Below are 19,473 nucleotides of genomic sequence, written 5' to 3'. Positions count from 1 at the left end.
AAAATATTAGAAAAATTTTTCAATCTGCAATACCATTAATAGCAATCGTGGCCTTACCTCCGAACAATTTACATGGTGCACAAAAAACAGCACCGGTGCTACAGGAGTATACTAGAAAATCACACAGTTGATTCGCCATTTGAAAGTTTATGGTAAAATACATTTTTATTCAAATTTCTGTTTTTATTGCCTATTGATCTTCTTGAATTAGAAAAATCACCATTACAATTTTGATTAATGCCACGTTGTAAGACAATGTTGATTGTTGATTCATTGACACACCATTCTGCAGGATCATCACTAATGAGGGTATTTCTTTTTGTAATGTCTGACTCGACACTTAGTTTTTCGTAGAACTCGAAATCAGGAACAGTTTGCTTTTCTTCATTTTTAACTTTTTGTTCTGTCTGTATTTACTTCTTTTAAAACAGCTGCAGTGCCAGAAGTATCATCCATACTACTTGATCTCAAAGTTGAACCAGCAACATTTTTTTGCGAAAAATTTATTTACTCTGCCAAGACTTTTTAGAACATTGACTTCTCGTTCTCGGCTTTCCTTCAATAATTTCCAAAATGGCGTCCCACTTAATTTTGCACGTTTGCTTAACAAAAGAAAAAAATGTAGAAGGAAAGAAAGACTGACTGACTGACTGACTGACTGACTGATTGACTGTATCCAGTTCCAATCGTACTACACTGCATATGAGCACAAAGCCTTTTACTTTAAACACAGCACACGAGAAAAGAAGATTATTCCTATAAACATGGAGTGGTGAAATGACCAACTTGGATTATTCGACCTAACTGTGCTGTGTAAGAACAACAATGCAGAATAATTTAATTTCATTGTCGCCTATTTTTCTGCTCTCAGTGAACAGTAGAAGCACATCTGCCAGCTGGAACTCGTCTTGCAAAGAAAATAGGACAGTCTCTTTTTTTATTTCTGTTTCCTGCGCTGCCAGAATTTTAGATGGGACGCAAATATGTTCTGAATATTCTTGACACTGTCTATCTAATTAAAAAAACAAGTAATTTATTCAATTTCTTGCAATGAGGTGTGCTGGATCAACTCTTATCCCACTTATTCGTATAGCATTTTTGTGGTCTCTGTGGGCAGAGAAGACACACTACAAAGTTTAAATAGTCTTGTTGCATTTGATGTGGTGTGTTGTCATTTGTGTGAACACTGCTGTTATGTCTACACGCAAATGCAGTTTTTGTTCCAACATAAAATAAAATAGCATTTTCTCGAAGAAAAAAAGTGTGGGTAAGAATTTGCACTACAACATATTATACGATTGCAGAGTGGGAAGGAACTTTGATATCGTGCAGGCTACAGCACAATAAATGAAACAAATGGAAGTTTGTTTCTTCTTCTTCTTTTGCCAAAAAAAGTAACTAAGTAAACAAATAAATAGTTTTAAACTGTTGTGGAGTGTATTTCACACATTATTAGATATTCTACTTATGTTCTGCTTGTATAAAAATGTATTTAAAAATGTAAAACATTCCCGATATCAACATTTTTTGTTAAACGGGTGTCATTAATGGTTCAAGTGGTTCTGAGCATTGTGGGACTTAACTTCTGAGGTCAAAGTCCCCTAGAACTTAGAACTACTTGAACCTAACTAGCCTAAAGACACCATACACATCCATGTCCAAGTCAGGATTCAAACCTGCGACCGTAGCGCTCGCGCAATTCCAGACTGTAGCGTCTAGAACCGCTCGGTCACCCCGGCCGGCGGATGTCACTAAATCGAAGCTCAGATACTGAAGACCACAGAGCTTTCACATTAATTACAGAAATGGAGGGTTGACTTGATACTTGCCCGTAATTTTTACAAGAAATTTAAATAGTCAGGTTTTACATACTGAGTCCCATACATGTTACAGTATTTAAGAAATTGCTGATTAGCTTATCACAGCTTTTCAGGGGTCCCAGTATTTTTATGGGTAAAAGATGGTAGGGTTAAGTAGAAACCGACAACATTATCGGAATAATAATGTTTAAAACATTGTATTGTGGATTGCCATCCTGACAGCTTACTTCAAAATATTTTGAACAATTATGAAGATGATACCAGACAGAAACCCAATGTTAAATTTCCATTCAGTCGCCAAGTAAACTGTGTATATTTCCGAGCTTGTATCGTCGAATTTCGTTCTTAAGTCTTATTTAAACTAGCAAGTTGTTTATCAATATTAAAAATTTCTTTGACATGGCAGTAGAGAGAGGTTTGTCAAGTGGTGTGCCCAACAACAACACAGGGTATTGGAGTGGCATCTCTTCTCTGAAAATACACTAATTTCATTGGAAATTGGAAGTAAACTTATAGAAAGAAAGAATGGAAGATTTTGAAAGTTCATTAAGAATAGACACAGATAAAAAAAAGCTTACTGGAGTCTTGTGATGTAGCATTCTGAGTGAGCTTTTTTCTCTGCATTCTGCTGTAACATTTTGAAATTCTGTTTTTCATTCCAGTTCAAAGTAATGTCGCAGTGTTCATAAGATATCTAATCTAATTTTTCTTCGTTCTATGAACCAGAAGCCATTCTATCCATGTATTTCACTTATGTGTCAACATGACTGAAACACAGTTGTGGGCGTAGTAGTGAAGCTATTTCTTTTGCACAGTGTGTCACAGTATGATTCAAATGAACTTCATCCTGGGCAGAATTGAGTGCAATTCTGATTCCAAAATGACTGTGATTTCATATGTTTGTGAACGCTAGGTTGGTGTTTGCTTTAATTTTTATAACAGATTAACAGAGTTCATAGACAAATTCTATACTCAATAATACAGCAAACTGCACAATCTTCAGCAAGACACAGCAAAACTTCCCCCCCCCCCCCCCCCCCCCCTCAGTTAAGACAGTTATTTTACAACCGTGCAAACATAGTGGACTTAATAATAATTACAAAATTTTTAGATTATGATAAATATTCTAGCCTTTTTTGTTACTGAAGAGTATCACAATTGTTTCTAGAAAGTATGTAATAGTTCTTTGCCACAAATGTAGGAGATAAATTAATGCTGGAAAAGGATTTCTCACATAAGTGATTATTTTAGTGCAATATTTTCATTCTTCAGATCACTAATACAGCAATACGACAATAATGTCATCCTATTCTTTTCAACAGGAAAGACAAGCGAGCTGTTTACCAGTGTTTTGTTCAACACTTATAGTCCGCCGCCAGGATTCTGCTTTGATGTTTTGTGTGCTGATGAACCAATCATAGATGACAAGGACAGTCCTGACTACAATGTTGATGAAAGGGTAAAGTGATTACATATTGCCATTTATCTCCATTCATGAGTGGTGAACCATGTGCATCCATTTACATATCTTATTCTACTCCATATGTTTTCCTATTGAATATTCCCACTCCCCTTCCCGCCATCCTCTTCAAGCTGTACTTACATTCTCATGAATTAACACGCGATCTAGTGTTGATTTGTTGATTTTTCTCCCCTCTCTCCATTAGTTCATAAAATTCCATTTTTGCATCCTCCACTGCTGTTTAAAAACTAGTCAGTGATTTAACTGTGAATTCCTTTGTTATGCTTTGCTTTCTGCTATTACACAACATATTTTGTCGAAATGTAATGCAGAAAATTAAAAAAAAAATTGCTACTTCATATGCTTTTCATTGTTCCGGTTTCAGTTGCAATTAAGTGTAGAAGGATGTACTGTTGCTACAGAATGCTTATATGCTATTCTGATCTTAGCAAGTCAGTTGTGAAAGAGCTATATAAAACTCATGTTAATGGCATGAGAAGTAGCAATTCCAAACAACCTTTTATTCATGTAGCTGGCATACAATTTGTGTTCTTTGCGAGATATCAGTATAGTCATGCAAATAGGACATGAATGAAAATAATAAATAATTGAAAATATAATGTCATCTGATGGATAATAAATCTACTCACAAAGTGGTGGCAGAAGAACACTCGCATAAAGGTACTGAAATTTGCTAGCTTTCAGATTCAGTGGCTTCTTCTGGCGGAAGAGTTGAAGGGAAAGGAAGGACGGTGAGTGGGGAGGGGGGGGGGGGGATGAATGAAATGGACTGGTGAGGTTTAAGAAATGGGGAGACTTTGGAAAAGTCAAATATTTTGTCACATGAAGAATAAACATTTCGCTGTCCAATACTGAAAAAGCTGTGAATACAAATAGTACCCAAGACAAACGTGGTTTCTTGATTTGATTATGTGTATTTTGTCACTGTCTGCTAGAGAAAATGAAGTAGGCCTTTCTAATTTTGCAGCAATGTAACACATGCCAATTGAGCTAGGCTGTTTTGGCTTAAATAGTTATTTTTATGCACCTCATTTACATAAGTAATAAGACAGAATATATCTCATGAAGTACCAGTATCGGATTCCTATTTGGCCTGCTACAAGCGAAAAGTTTTATGTTAGGAAATAGTTTCACATTTCATTCATACGCTCCAGTTTCTTAAGCATGAGATCAAAAAGTACCAGTACAAATTTTTTATATAAATTTGGAATTGTCATATTCTTCCATATAATTTATGATGCCCCTGTTTCTTCTTCTTATTCTTCTTCTTCCTCGTTCTAACAAACAATCTTGTCATCACTAATTCTGTAACTATTTCTGCCAGTGTCGTAATTTATCCTCCAGTTGACTTCACTAACCCTGCCAGAATCACCAGTTTAGTTATCCTGCATTTATTCTCTTGTTGGACATTATTATGTGTTCGTACAATGTATTTTCTCCACTATTTTTGAGAATAGACCTTGAAGGGGCTGCTTACCAGTGACTGTATAACTGGTAGTGTAGCAATCTGGCAAAAAAATTGTGTGTCAAAATTTCATTTTCTTGGATACACCGAGTAGATTGTATGTAATCTTTCTTGCTTGTTATTCTTATTAGTCATTTATTTTCTTACTATAATCTGAACATATGGATTTTGCTAATAATTATAACAACCCAGATCATTTGCACACCCAATCAACCACATAAACAAACAGCGATTGGCATTCATCCATTTGGGTTTATTCAGTTCAGCTTGTGTGGCGCCATCCTGTTTTATCTGTCGGAAACTTTTTTATTTCTAGACGTGACGGGAATCCCCTGGCAGAGACATAACAAACACTATGTATGCATTCAAAAATCAATTTATGATTCGTTCAGAAATGAACTTAGAATGTTTTCAAAAATATTCAAAAACCAGTTGCGATGCGTTTTGAAGTCATATGAATAATCAATAGACCAATGTGCACTGGATGCTAGGCGCTTTGTGAAACAAGAGTTTTTTGTTCAAGAATGTGAATTTGGTGTCCCCTGAAATTGCTGCCCGGGAGAGATACCCCAGTTTGCCCCACCTCCCCCTACCTGGATCCGAGTTTGCTCTGATGTATACCTTGTCTCATTTGCATCCCTGGAAGGGCAGCAGCAGGAACACTGATCAAAGAGGTCATTGTAGTTGGAGAAAAAGGAGATAGGAATGGTAGAAAAATAGAATCAAAAGTACTAAAAATGAAAATAAATTGAGTAATCTCATCTTTGTACATTTTTTCTCAAGTAGATGAGAGAGAACAGAAGAGATAGAGAATGAAAGATAGGGAAGGAATATTTGTTTTCATGATGAACTTAGAATTGTCTCAGAAGATAAAATCATCTTAATACAGGTACTATACTGAAAGGAAATAAATAAGTAAAACAAAATAATCATTTAATGAGTGAGAAGTAAATTTAATGCGTAGTTTCATTTCCACTTCCTAAAAATAATGCTGGTCATATTCTGAAAGTACAGTAGTCTGTGTTTTCAGAACTGTTGTCAACCTGTGAAGTTTTACCAACAAATGTAGAAGATATTATTAGTTCTACTTAATTCTTTGTTGCACACATTTTTGACATATACACTCCTGGAAATTGAAATAAGAACACCGTGAATTCATTGTCCCAGGAAGGGGAAACTTTATTGACACATTCCTGGGGTCAGATACATCACTTGATCACACTGACAGAACCACAGGCACATAGACAGAGGCAACAGAGCATGCACAATGTCGGCACTAGTACAGTGTATATCCACCTTTCGCAGCAATGCAGGCTGCTATTCTCCCATGGAGACGATCGTAGAGATGCTGGATGTAGTCCTGTGGAACGGCTTGCCATGCCATTTCCACCTGGCGCTTCAGTTGGACCAGCGTTCGTGCTGGACGTGCAGACCGCGTGAGACGACGCTTCATCCAGTCCCAAACATGCTCAATGGGGGACAGATCCGGAGATCTTGCTGGCCAGGGTAGTTGACTTACACCTTCTAGAGCACGTTGGGTGGCACGGGATACATGCGGACGTGCATTGTCCTGTTGGAACAGCAAGTTCCCTTGCCGGTCGAGGAATGGTAGAACGATGGGTTCGATGACGGTTTGGATGTACCGTGCACTATTCAGTGTCCCATCGACGATCACCAGAGGTGTACGGCCAGTGTAGGAGATCACTCCCCACACCATGATGCTGGGTGTTGGCCCTGTGTGCCTCGGTCGTATGCAGTCCTGATTGTGACGCTCACGTGCACGTGGCACCAAGGCAGAAGCGACTCTCATCGCTGAAGACGACACGTCTCCATTCGTTCCTCCATTCACGCCTGTCGCGACACCACTGGAGGTGGGCTGCACGATGTTGGGGCGTGAGCGGAAGACGGCCTAAGGGTGTGCGGGACCGTAGCCCAGCTTCATGGAGACGGTTGCGAATGGTCCTCGCCGATACCCCAGGAGCAACAGTGTCCCTAATTTGCTGGGAAGTGGCGGTGTGGTCCCCTACAGCACTGCGTAGGATCCTATGGTCTTGGCGTGCATCCGTGCGTCGCTGCGGTCCGGTCCCAGGTCGACGGGCACGTGCACCTTCCGCCGACCACTGGCGACAACATCGATGTACTGTGGAGACCTCACGCCCCACGTGTTGAGCAATTCGGTGGTACGTCCACCCGGCCTCCCGCATGCCCACTATACGCCCTCGCTCAAAGTCCGTCAACTGCACATACGGTTCATGTCCACGCTGTCGCGGCATGCTACCAGTGTTAAAGACTGCGATGGAGCTCTGTATGCCATGGCAAACTGGCTGACACTGACGGCGGCGGTGCACAAATGCTGCGCAGCTAGCGCCATTCAACGGCCAACACCGCGGTTCCTGGTGTGTCGGCTGTGCCGTGCGTGTGATCATTGCTTGTACAGCCCTCTCGCAGTGTCCGGAGCAAGTATGGTGGGTCTGACACACCGGTGTCAATGTGTTCTTTTTTCCATTTCCTGGAGTGTATTCTGAAAAGATACAATGATTTGTTATTGAGCATACAATTCATATGATTCTCACATTTGGTGTATTAAATTTATTCTACGCCTTCAGTTTCTTGTATTTGATCATATTTTTGCCACATATTTAGTTATTGTTCACCTAGTTCACCCTTTACAAGATCTAGCACCTTATTCTTATTTTAACAAATGCAATTTCAATAACAGTTTCCATGCCTCTACATCTCCTGTCACCCCCTGCCAGTTGAAGCCTTTATTTTCTACTATTTCTTTATCCTAATAGTGATTTGCCTTGTGATTTTAATCTTTCTCTGGGATTACATCCTTGTACTGACTTTGTCCATTTTCCATCCTTTCTTTGTGTGATATGTCTTCCCATTCTAATTTTAGAGCCTTCACCATTTCCACAATGTCCTTTATTCTTGGTCGTTATTCTTATGTCTTCAATTTTTTGCCAGTCTCACTTAATGAGGCCCTATGAGTGAATGACCTTTGCATAGCTCTCAGAGCTGTTCATATTGGTGTAGGTTTTATTTTTCTTCTTTTTTCCGTCAATACGTTGCCAGGGGTGGGAGAGACACACTTAAAAAGTTCTTATTTTCAGAAATCCTTTAGTTTGCCGTTTTATATGACTGAATCCCAGAAGGGTTCACCTCGTTTTTTATGCACTGCTGCTAAATTTTGCAGATTTGTTGTCAGTTATGTCTCTTATAATGATAAAAATATATTATATTTTTTAGTATATAGTGTTTTAGTGCATATGATGTGCCATACATAAAGTAAACATTTTACATATGTTCCGTAATTATAAACCATCTTCTTGTGAGCAGGTATCAGCTTTTATTAAGTATGCAGAGCTGCAATCTCAGTACTACAGTTCTAACAATATAGTGTTGACTATGGGAGGAGATTTCACATACCAAGATGCTCATATGTGGTATAAAAATATGGACAAAATAATAAGGTAATTTTAATTTTTAACAGTGTCCAGCATATTTCATTTACTGTATGGAACAAAACGCAAGTCTTCAAATTGTATTGAATTGCTAATGTAAACCTCTAGAAATCAAATTTCTTGGTTAATTGAAATAGTTGTCCAGTCCCTTGATAAACCCCCAATCAATCAAATACAAGAAAGTTCCAGCAGCCAGACTGCTTTATTTTGTGTGTATATGTGTGTGTGTGTTTTATCTCTGATGAAGGCCTTGTTGGCTGAAAGCTCATTTTCTGACAGTCTTTTTGTTGTGCCTGTCTGCGATCCAGCAATCCTCTATATGGTGAGTACCAACTATTCTTTTCATAGTGTTACATTCCATCTTGGATTTTCCATTGTGGAAAATACGTTTTTTGCACAGTACAAATCAAAATGATTGACATTGCACACCACCTGCATACACCATATTTTCAATTAGCAGCTATATAAGACTCAGGAATTCGAATTGTTTCAGTAATTGCTTCATCAGGCAACTTGCTGTGACATTCCTTTGTTTACTCAACAGTACATACATGTACAGTCTTAGACATAAAAATTGACCACCGGCCAGCTGCCACAGAGACTGAGTCCAGGGCGTTCACTTAATATTGCTAATAAAACTGATAGCCTCTGAAAATGCTAAGTCTGGCAATCTGCACAATCTGACAACACTGTAAGATGCGGAAGTATCAGGGGGAAGTGTTGTCTACTTCCGATACGTTGTTGTGTTGTGTGAGCCTGTGGTCTAGCGGTAAGAGGCGTGCATTGTAAACTTTAGTCACATGTCACGGTCTGACTGATCACCTCTTTCTTTTAAAACCATATTTCGGCCCTTGTCTAAAGTTATGAGTCTGACTGAACATTGAAGATAATTCACTTCACATTCAACCCACCAGTACTAAAAAAGACTTCCAGAAACAATTCCATGGGACATGTCATGGCTGGGTCGCGACCAGAACAGCTTATGCTCAAGAGTTTTCTCGCACTGCAGCAGCTACCGGCCACCGGCCAGACGCCACCTGCTGCCGCCGCCTGAAATTGGGCACAGCCTAGGTGAACATGGCGTGATGCTATCAGTGTATGTATTAACTGTCATTTTTGAATTAAAGTTCTAGTTATCATCTTGCAGTTTAGCATTGGATTTTGCACACTTGAAAATCATGAACTACAGTTAGGCATTGCAAAATTGGGCCGCAGGTGGAAAAAGGTGTTACAGCTGCAACACAATATTTATCTTTGGTACAATAGAGGGGTGAATGCAGATGAGGCAGCTTAAAGATTTTAACTGTGTTGAGCACCTGCTTTTGGGGGAAATGTGCCAGAAAAAGATATTCCTGTTTCAACAAAGATCATTCTGGCATGACTAATTTTCCTAATTGAGGAAGTCTCAACTTCTGATGTGTGATGGATTACCATTTAACCATCATCCTACATTTGCATTCAACAGGCAAGGTTCAGGAGTCTGGAGTAGGAGTACTTCATGCTCTAATTCGAAACAACAAAAATCAATGGAGTGACTATTATTGCAGTTTTGGTTGAACATCATCAGGTCATTCATTGAACATTCCTATGCAATACTGTTACTGGTGATGAATTATGATGCCTTTATCGTTAACTTCCTAAGAAGAACTGAAAGGCTGAGCCCTACCAAACGATGTAAACTGGAGCAAAGAGTAGTGTGAACATAGTATTTTCAATCTGATAGCTACAAAAGTGTGTTTTGCATTATGAATATTTCCCCAAGGATGTGTCCATCACAGCCATAATTTGTTGCAACATTTCAGTTGCAGTGTAAGAAAATTGACCTATAAAACTACTTCACATATGCTACTGCATGATAATGCAATCTGTTAATTTGGGAAACAAAATTATCCAGGAGATTGATAGGGAAGTCATTTCTCAGGCACTTGTCCCTCTGATCTCGTAAACTTTTAACTTTCTCGCTCTTGATCAGTCAACCATCAAGGCAATTCATTTCTATATGAAAATGCTCTTCAAACTACACTAGTTTAATGACATCGTTAGAACCAGCAGGTTTCTGCAGCGATAGAATTTGTAAACTACTTTAGCATTGTCAGATTGTTTTAGGTATTGTGAAAGAATATACTGTTGCTAATTAACATCTCTTTGATGATAACTTTTTTGTCAAATAAACTATTGGAAAAAAGATTCCAAGACTTACCAAGCGGGAAAGCGTCGGTAGACAGGCACAGTAAATAAAACACACACCACACACACACACACACACACACACACACACACACACACACACACAATTTCTAGCTTTCGCAACCGACGGTTGCTTCTTCAGGAAAGAGGGAAGGAGAGGGAAAGACGAAAGGATGTGGGTTTTAAGGGAGAGGGTAAGGAGTCATTCCAATCCCGGGAGCGGAAAGACTTACCTTAGGGGAAAAAGGACAGGTGTACACTCGCACACGCACACATATCCATCCGCACATACACAGACACAAGCAGACACACACACAGCAATCAGTTGCAACAATTATGCATATAATTAGTTGTTGAAAGTCGTTTGCCGTGGAAAAATAATACTTGAAATAATACTTGAAATAAAACACAATATCACAATAATATTCAAGTGGATACAATTTATTGAAAAGTTCGATATACATTCGCACATAATTAACAATTAGTGACCAGAAGTAGCTGGAGTATTGCACAAACTAGAGTGATAGTTATCATAGAAACATGGAAAGCAGAAAACAGCACGACATCGAGCACATCTGATAAATGATGTGTTTTTACAAGAACTATTGTTTCTTAAATTATCTGTTGGGGAACACACCTGATTGACATTCTGAAAAATTGTTCTATTGTTCATCAGGTTTGATGCATTCCACGCATATCGTATCATATCGGCAAAAATCGGAGAAGATAATTGGTGGTGAACGATGGATTGGATTTTTATACAATCATCTCTGGAGACAGTTTCGCTTGATTAAAAATCACAATTTTGAAGGCGCTTGATCAAATTTTTTACCTGCCGGTAAACATACACGTCACACGGTTGGACGAGAGGAGTGCACTTTGGAGGAATGACTTTTATAGTGCACGTTGGTAACTTCTTATCGTCCTGGAACATCTCATCGTATAATGCCGGGTTCGTTTGCCCACCCCAAGAGTCGATCAGATGGAGAAATTCTTTCTTTTGTACGTATGGTTGCAAAGCATTACACAAAAAGTCCATGACCAAACCCCTTGTTAGTTTACCCGATTTGGAGGATGTAATAACAACGTTGGTATACTTCTTGGCGTACTCGTTGACTGTCTTCTGTACTCTGTGTCCAAATGCACCTGTGGACTCTTGGAGGCATACGAAAACAAGAGGCAAGACTCGTCCAGACATCGTGATTGAATATTGTGCCGTATACGAATGCGTCACCTTGTTCATGATTGACATCTCTAATTTTGTGATCCAGACAAATATAGTCGTACCCTTTTTTTTTCTTCTCATCCGGTTCATATTCGTCTGATGATTCGTTGGCAATGGGACTCGTTTCAACATCTTCGTAGGCATTATTATGGTCGATTTCATTAATATCTATCAGTTCCTCATCATGAATGAGGGTTTTTTCAGCGAGTATTTGCAGCGTATTCTGGAACATTTCTTCCCCAATTGCCGTGGCTTCTTCGTTGATTGATGATGACGGTTCTGCTGCGATGTGTTTACTGTTACGAAGGAGGCTTTCAAAATACACCAACGCATCTTTCAATTGTTGTTTCGCCACTTCACTGTGTATAGAATCTTCTTCGATCACATCACTTTCATGCGGAGGGCTCGGATCGCTCTCCAATTATACTGCCTCCATTTTTCCATTTGTTTAACAGGGTGTACCAAAGCTCTCACGTACACACTGATTTTCGACGATGTTATAAGTTGCGCTAGGGACCGTATCTACCTTCTTTCGAAGTTAGTAGGCAACTACGCTGTTATGCGGCAGCTCGTTTAGGCTCATTCAACATCTGTCCTTCAAGTGTAATGAGCAAGTAACGGAATTTATATTTCATACCTGCCACAGCAAATTTGTGTTCGTGGGGTCTCTATTCTAATTTGAACGTTTGACTTACACTATACGTATTCGTTTCGGAATATCGTTTTTATGTCTTCCTTTGACAATACGTGGCAAACATTATGAAGACATTAATAACAGTATGAATCGAATCTGAATTTCACAATTGGTGGCCTCCCCTTGTTAATAAAGCATTAAGTGTCTGTAAGACGATGGTGCTTATTTTAAAACGAATTAGTAGGATATCACCGACTTTTGCCTTTGAAAAGATCTGTATTTATTTCATGTCCTGTGTCACACTCAGGTATTATGAAAATATGGCAGTTCATAGATAAAAATATGTATCCACAACAACAAAAACATGTTGGCAGTAAACAAAAGTGCCCCAAAAGTGTCGTTGTGAATTGTGCAGTGCCATAAAGTTTTCACTCTTACACTAACGCGTATTGAAAGTAGCAAGACAAATTTTGCTCGGTCATTGCCTTAGGATGTCCTCCTTGAGTTTCTGTCTGCCTGCCTGCTTGTAGCTCTGCTACAAAAGAATTAAAAATATGGCTTTCAGCAAATCTCGAAATGTGAACAAAAGCAGCTTGCATCTAGTAGGCAAGCATGTTACCTCGGAGCTAGCAAAGAGGTGCTGCATATGTGTCTTACTTATTTGCCTTATTGGACCAGTAGTCACTATGACAGATTAATAACAACATAATGTACGAGAGTAGTTGTATTCCCATGTGGAATGTTTTTCGTTAACTCAAAAGTATTAAATGTTATCCTTATATCACATGTCAAGAGAAAATCACACACATTATTCAATTGAAATGACATGATAATATCAAGTGAATTTAGCAGGATAGTTCTGTGCCATCAAGGAAGTAACTTATCGGTCACAGAATTGCCAAATATATTCTGCATTGTTGCCAAGTTTCAGTTATACTAACAGAAAGGATACCAGCTGATGTGTTCTATACTTCCCCGGATGGGGCCTCCCGGCCAACAGTGCCATAAATCATTTCATTTCATTACATTGTGTTTGGTGGTAATATTCATCCATTTAGAATTCAAAAACACTGTGTAAGCCATTAAGAAAAGTTTTAGTCGTTTGTTAAAGATGTAAGTAATTAGACTTTTTTGTTTCTTGAGCAACTGTTCATAGTGTTGGTAAAGAAAAGCCTGACAAAAATGATAATGCAAAATTAAACAGAGCGAAAGATATCCCAAGTGAAAGTGAGAAAAGTACTGTACCAAGTTCAGGCAGTCATATTGTGGAACACCAAAGCGTCAGTACAGTGGATGGCAGTGTTACGAAGAAATGTAAAATTGGACGGGAATTTCAGAAACAGCGTAGTAAAGAATGACCATGTTTAGTAAAATCATATAAATCAGACTGACTTGCGTTTCGTACAATGTGTTCACGAGACATTTCTATAAAGCATACTGGTCGTGATGACTGCTGTTGTGTTCTGTCTAAAGTACATACAGACTTAACAAACCTTAACTCTTCAAATGCGTGATTGTATGAAGACTCAGTCAGTCATCAGTGCTGAAATGATTTTTAGTTTATTTATTGTTGAACAAGACCTGTCAATTTATTGTGCAGCTCATAATTCACAGCTGTTCAAAAACATGTTTCCTGATTATCAGATTGCTAAAAAATACAGTTGTGGAAAAACTAAAACATCTGGAACATAGAATGATGTAGTAGAATACTTAAAAGAAAACAGCTCTTCTATTGCAGCTGATGATAGCACAGACATTACAGATGTGAAACTATATCAAACAGTTGTTACTTACTTTTATGTTAAACAGGGAAAGATGTGTGCCACAATAGTATCCTTGCTAGAATCAGATTTAAGTATTGCTGAAGGAATTTTTAACCTCCTGAGTAGTGAGAGCTGCTAAGAAGAAGAATTCCCTGGAAAAATTGCATTTCATTTTCATGTGATAACGCAAATACAGTGCTGCTTTTTTGAAGAAAGTTCAGCCACACATAATAATTTAGTCTTGTTCCTGGCACCTGTTTCATTTAGCTGCAGACAAAGGCATGAAAAGCCTACAATATTTTGATGCTGAAGAATTTATAATGGACATTTTCTACTCTCTCCAAAAAACACAGTTTACTTTTAAACTTTGTCAAAATATATATGGCAATAAACCCTATAAAATGCTAAATTATGCTTGTTCAAGATAGCTCTCTGCTCCAGTCAATAGAAAAGAATAATTGAACTGTGGGAACTTCTTGTAAATTTTTTCAGGAGGGAACTTCAAAACTGTAGACAACTCTCACTTATCTAGAGTGCGCCCTATTGTAAAAGATACAGTAACTAAGCTATATCTTCTTTTCTCGTGTAATACCTTTCATTATTTACCAAAGCAAATGTATTCCTTCTGAAAGAATAGCCAGTAATTCACAGACTTCATAGCATCCTAAATAACTTATTCACAGATTTGCTTGTAAGATTTGTCAATTCTTCTGTGGCACATATTTCTGATAGCCTGCTGAAATTGAAATTTCAAAAAAATAAATATCACAGAGGGGATGAAGTTATTGTCATTGGTGTAGACACTATAAGCTACAATCATCAGCAAAATTTTTATCAACTTCTGTAGGTAATCAAAGAAAAATTTTCACTGCATGATGACTTATTAAAAAACTTTAAAGTTATGGGATACTGGATCTAGGAAAACAAAATCTTAATCTGCTGTAAAGCTAAATGAGCTATTTCCTGACATCCTGAGTGATTGTGGGGGAAAAAAATAATTAGTTTGATGACTTTGTAATGGTGGAAGAAGAAAGAGCTGGTACTGCTTGGTACAAAATATCTGCTATGTGTGATGCATTAAAAAATACCCATTACTTAACCAGCTTATGTCTGCTTTACTGCTTATTCCTTATAGTAATGCTGCCTGTGAGAGAGTTTTTAGAAGTGATAGGGAAAACAGTGCTGAATTTTGGTCTAGTATGAATATGGGAACCTCGGATTCTTTGAGCATCAGTAAAATGAACCATTTATCTTCAGGAATAGCAAGTTACCAAAATAATTTTTCAAAGTTCAGATTCAGGCTGCAAAGAGTGCCATAAGAGTATCACTCATGAGAAAATTGTCTTCAGTCACCAGTGAAGATTCCATATTATACTAGTAGAGGCAGATCCAGGAAGAAGAGGCAGATGAAAATACTTGTAAATATTTTGTTATAAAACACTGAAGACAGGCCTCTCATCTCATTATGTAAGTGGATTTTGTTCACATGTTTTACTTTCCTTTTAATTAATAATTTGAGATATATGCATGTTTTGATTTTGCAGTGTTTGTAAATCACAAATGTTTCTAAAGCATATTTGTTTATCAAACTGATTTTTAGCTTTTTTCCATTTTTAGCTTTAGCTATATTTCATTTACAATTGTTTTAATTGCTGGAAGATCTTCATTATTTGGGGCTAGAAAGTGTCTGAAATACAGTGTTTAAAGTCCTAACACACAACACTAATTTTTAAAATTTTCCAACCGAATCACTCCAGGCAAATGAAATGGTACGGCCGATTTCTGTCCCCATCCTTGACACAACCTGAGCTCCAGTTCCATCTCTAAATGACCTCGATGTCAATGGGTTGTTGAACTCTTAGACCCCAACTTTCATATTTGCCATGTGATTACTGACAGTAACTTCTCAATGTTGGCAGCTATGTGTGTCAATTGTAAGAATTATTTAAGTATGAAAGGTATCTGATTGCAAGAGCCAAAAATTTGGAAAAGATGCTTACACTTTTAAAGCAGTTAGTCCCTTGTTACGAATCACGACAGCAGTAAGTCCACAGCAACTGTTAAGCAGTGCCAGTGATAGTAACGCTTGTTAATGCAAACTAGACAGCAGCAGAAAACTGGTGTGTTGACGCATTGGTTATTATTAATACCTCAACTGGGACTTGGGAGGAAATGTTTCAAATCCTGATGTGAGCATTTTGATTTGGATGCTCTTTGGTTTCCCTAAATCACTGTAAATGAATATAGGGGTTAACAGGGCTTCAACTGTCTCCTTTTCCAGTTCTTCTTGAATGGAGCTACTGTAATAAGGCATTAACTCTAAATTTGTTCTTAACAGTGCTTACAGTTTTGTTCCAGGGTTGTGCTGCTACTGTACTCAATTTAAAAGAATGTTAGGTTCCTACAAAAGAAGCACAGTCAATCTCTTTTATCACACCTGCCCATCTGATGTAATGCTCAGTATCTGAGCTCTTATTGATAAATAGTCTTAGATTATTGCCCACACTAATTGACCATCTCAGTACATAAGGAACCTGAACAGTTAATCACACTTATCTGGTGTTATCTTTGTCTCTGAGGAGCACTCACAGCCAAGGACAACATATTGCATTACATTATTCAAAATGCCTTCAGGGCAGTCACATATTTGAGAACCCATTCCATATGCTTTTTGTTAATAGTCCAAAGTGTGATAAAATCTTGAATGCTGTTAAGAAATCAGGAATGCAGAATCTGCTTTGTACCTGCAGGATTTACAGAATATTGTGTGTGTGAAAAAGGCAAAATGTGGCACTTTCTCAGTTCATGCTGACTTACATACAAGAAGCAAGAACTGGTATTGTTATAACCTTTAATCACAATAATTGCGTGGATATTCAACACTCTCTCTTAGAAACAATAGCTGATCACATGATTACAACGCAGTCTCTCGTATTCCACTGCCGTGCTGTGACATGCGGCCGGCGCTGTTCATAGCTAGGTGGCGCTCCCGCGCTCAGCCGATTTGCGGAGCACCTCTATCGCCGTTTGCGCGTACTGTCGTGGCGGCACTGTTAAATGTCGTGGCACTATCACAACAGGTATCATTTGTATAACAGCCACTCATTTTTGTTTACAAAACGTTCCCACCACCACTTGCGCACACTGATTTCTTTCAAGTTTAGTTCTTTGGACTACAATTTTCTGACAACTTGTGAGGTCTTCGCTCATTGCATGGAAGTCTTAAAAAGCACTCTTCCATTTCTGAAATCAGCTACACCATGCACAAATATTTTATTGAATTATCTTATTTCTTATACTGATTTGAAAAACTTTTAATATTCTACAAGATATTAAATTTCAACTTCCCCACCGTTAACATGAACATCATATTTATTAGAGATAACAGAAATTGTGAGATGTTTACAAATTGAGCTCTTTAGTCTGACCAACCCAAGAAATCTTATGTAACAAGAGTATCACTCCTCCTGTAAGTTCGTTATACCAATTATATTGTGAAGTCACTACCTGGAATTGTATGCAGCACCCATTTTTCCTTGATGATTTTTCAAGAGTTCCACCAAGTTAGCTGGCAGTGGCTGGTAATCACATCTGCACTTGCTACCCTGTTTTACCAGATGTACAGTGCTGGGTCTGTGGTGTCACGTCATGCTTCAGAGGAAGATCTTAAACTCATTGAAACCCAAATCACTAACAATGCCCAGATATCATGTGATGGGAACTGAATGCCAGTTGTATATAAAAATTGATGCAGGTGACTTGTTTCCCTACAAACCCATCAATAATTTTCTGCAATCTGATTCTCCGCTATTGATTGTTTTAGTGCTTCTGAGACTCATCTCCTGACTCTGCCTCTGCCCTTCTCCCAAGCTCTCATACATCTTGCTCTTTTCATCTTGATTCCTACATTTATCTTTTTCACAATAAATAAAAAATTTAAAAGTTATTAAAACTACAGCCTCAATATTTAATTAGTGTACTTGTTAGTAGACAGCCATATATATATAAACAGAGACTTATGTCAGACTATGGTATCATTAGCTGCAGAACTATTGTGTTTAGATTATTGTGCTTTACCAGAGAATCCTATGTTATTTAGTATTGCGTGTGTGTTCCAAACAGTAATTGAAACTGATGCTGGTTGCTTCATAACTATAAAGTAAAGCAAAAGTATTTATCTGCAGGTGAAACTTTTTACTAAATATGCAGAAAAACAAGCTGACTTTTACACTTCCAACAACATATTAATCACAATGGGAGATGATTTTCACTATCAGGATGCTCACATGTGGTTTAAGAATCTGGATAAACTAATTTGGTAAGGAGTTCTCTTTTATATGCCAGCCTGAATTTGAAGTGCAGTGACATAGTCTATGCACAGAATACATTCAGTTTATAGTATCCATAGTCATCCATGAATTATTTTATTTGTAGAATTCATAAGAAGAATTTATTCCTTTTAGAGACTTAGCAGTGTAACAATGATGCTGTGATTTGTTTTTGTGAGAAAGACGTTATAGTGAATTAAATGCTTTTCTTCATCAACAGCTAGTCACTTCTAGCACTATTTATAAGACCTTTCTGTACAGCACAATGAGAATGCAAAGAAACAGCATAGCAGAAATAGCTCTTGTAGGAAAAGGCAAAATACCTGTACATTTTTGCAGCAATTATGTTCTTAATTGAAAGGAGATGCAATATTTTTTGTTTAGTTTGAATGATTATTTGATGGACTGCACAATAGTCTTTGTTTCCAATTTATTTCATTTGGCCTTATTTTTGTTGATAGGTATGTCAATGCAAACAAATCAAATGGAACCAAATTAAATGTGTTCTACTCAACACCTGCATGCTATTTAAAGGCTCTTAATGATCAAGATCTGATGTGGCCTGTGAAAAATGATGACTTTTTCCCTTATGCAAGTGATCCACATTCCTACTGGACTGGTTATTTTACATCTAGGCCAACCATGAAAAGGTTTGAACGATTAGGGAATAATTTTTTGCAGGTGAGTGAATATTTAAATGGGTATTAGTTTCCTTCCTCCTTTTCATCCTGTATCTTTTAGAACCAGAAACTGTAATGCAATTGAAGTGGAGTTTCATCTAGAACAAACTTCTTTAATGTATACAGGTCTGCAAGCAACTTTATGCCCTAGCTAGTGTGGGACCAGAAGACTGGAAAGATCTGAACAGGATGAGAGAGGCAATGGGTGTCATGCAGCACCATGATGCTATAACAGGTACAGAGAAGGAGCATGTAGCAAAGGATTATGCCCGGATATTGTCAGATGGCTTTTCAGAATGCCTTGAAGCTATTGAGGCAGCTTTTAAGTAAGTTTGAAAACATGATTGCCACTTGTTCTATGTTGGGGATTCTTTGTAAAATAACTTACGTTGTGATTAATGTACAGTCTTTAGTAATGTTC

At 37.9% G+C, this 19,473-nt stretch overlaps 1 protein-coding gene across 2 annotated transcripts in view; it reads left to right on the top strand.

Moving 5' to 3' along the window:
• Positions 1-19,473, top strand: part of LOC126336962 (lysosomal alpha-mannosidase-like) — a 132,324-nt gene that overhangs the window by 78,984 nt on the left and 33,867 nt on the right. The window contains exons 6-9 of one of the 2 annotated variants that reach the window (XM_050001177.1): positions 3,143-3,279; positions 18,229-18,362; positions 18,834-19,053; positions 19,179-19,378. In XM_050001177.1, the coding sequence (XP_049857134.1) occupies positions 3,143-3,279; positions 18,229-18,362; positions 18,834-19,053; positions 19,179-19,378 (691 nt within the window). Of the gene's footprint in view, positions 1-3,142; positions 3,280-8,110; positions 8,245-18,228; positions 18,363-18,833; positions 19,054-19,178; positions 19,379-19,473 lie in introns of both variants that reach the window. The other variant, XM_050001168.1, reaches the window with a different exon arrangement.

This window comes from Schistocerca gregaria, chromosome 1, assembly GCF_023897955.1.
Source record: "Schistocerca gregaria isolate iqSchGreg1 chromosome 1, iqSchGreg1.2, whole genome shotgun sequence".
Classification (NCBI taxonomy): Eukaryota; Metazoa; Arthropoda; class Insecta; order Orthoptera; family Acrididae; genus Schistocerca; species Schistocerca gregaria.
Note: the sequence above shows the minus strand (reverse complement) of the source record. Positions and strands in the feature narration are given on the sequence as shown.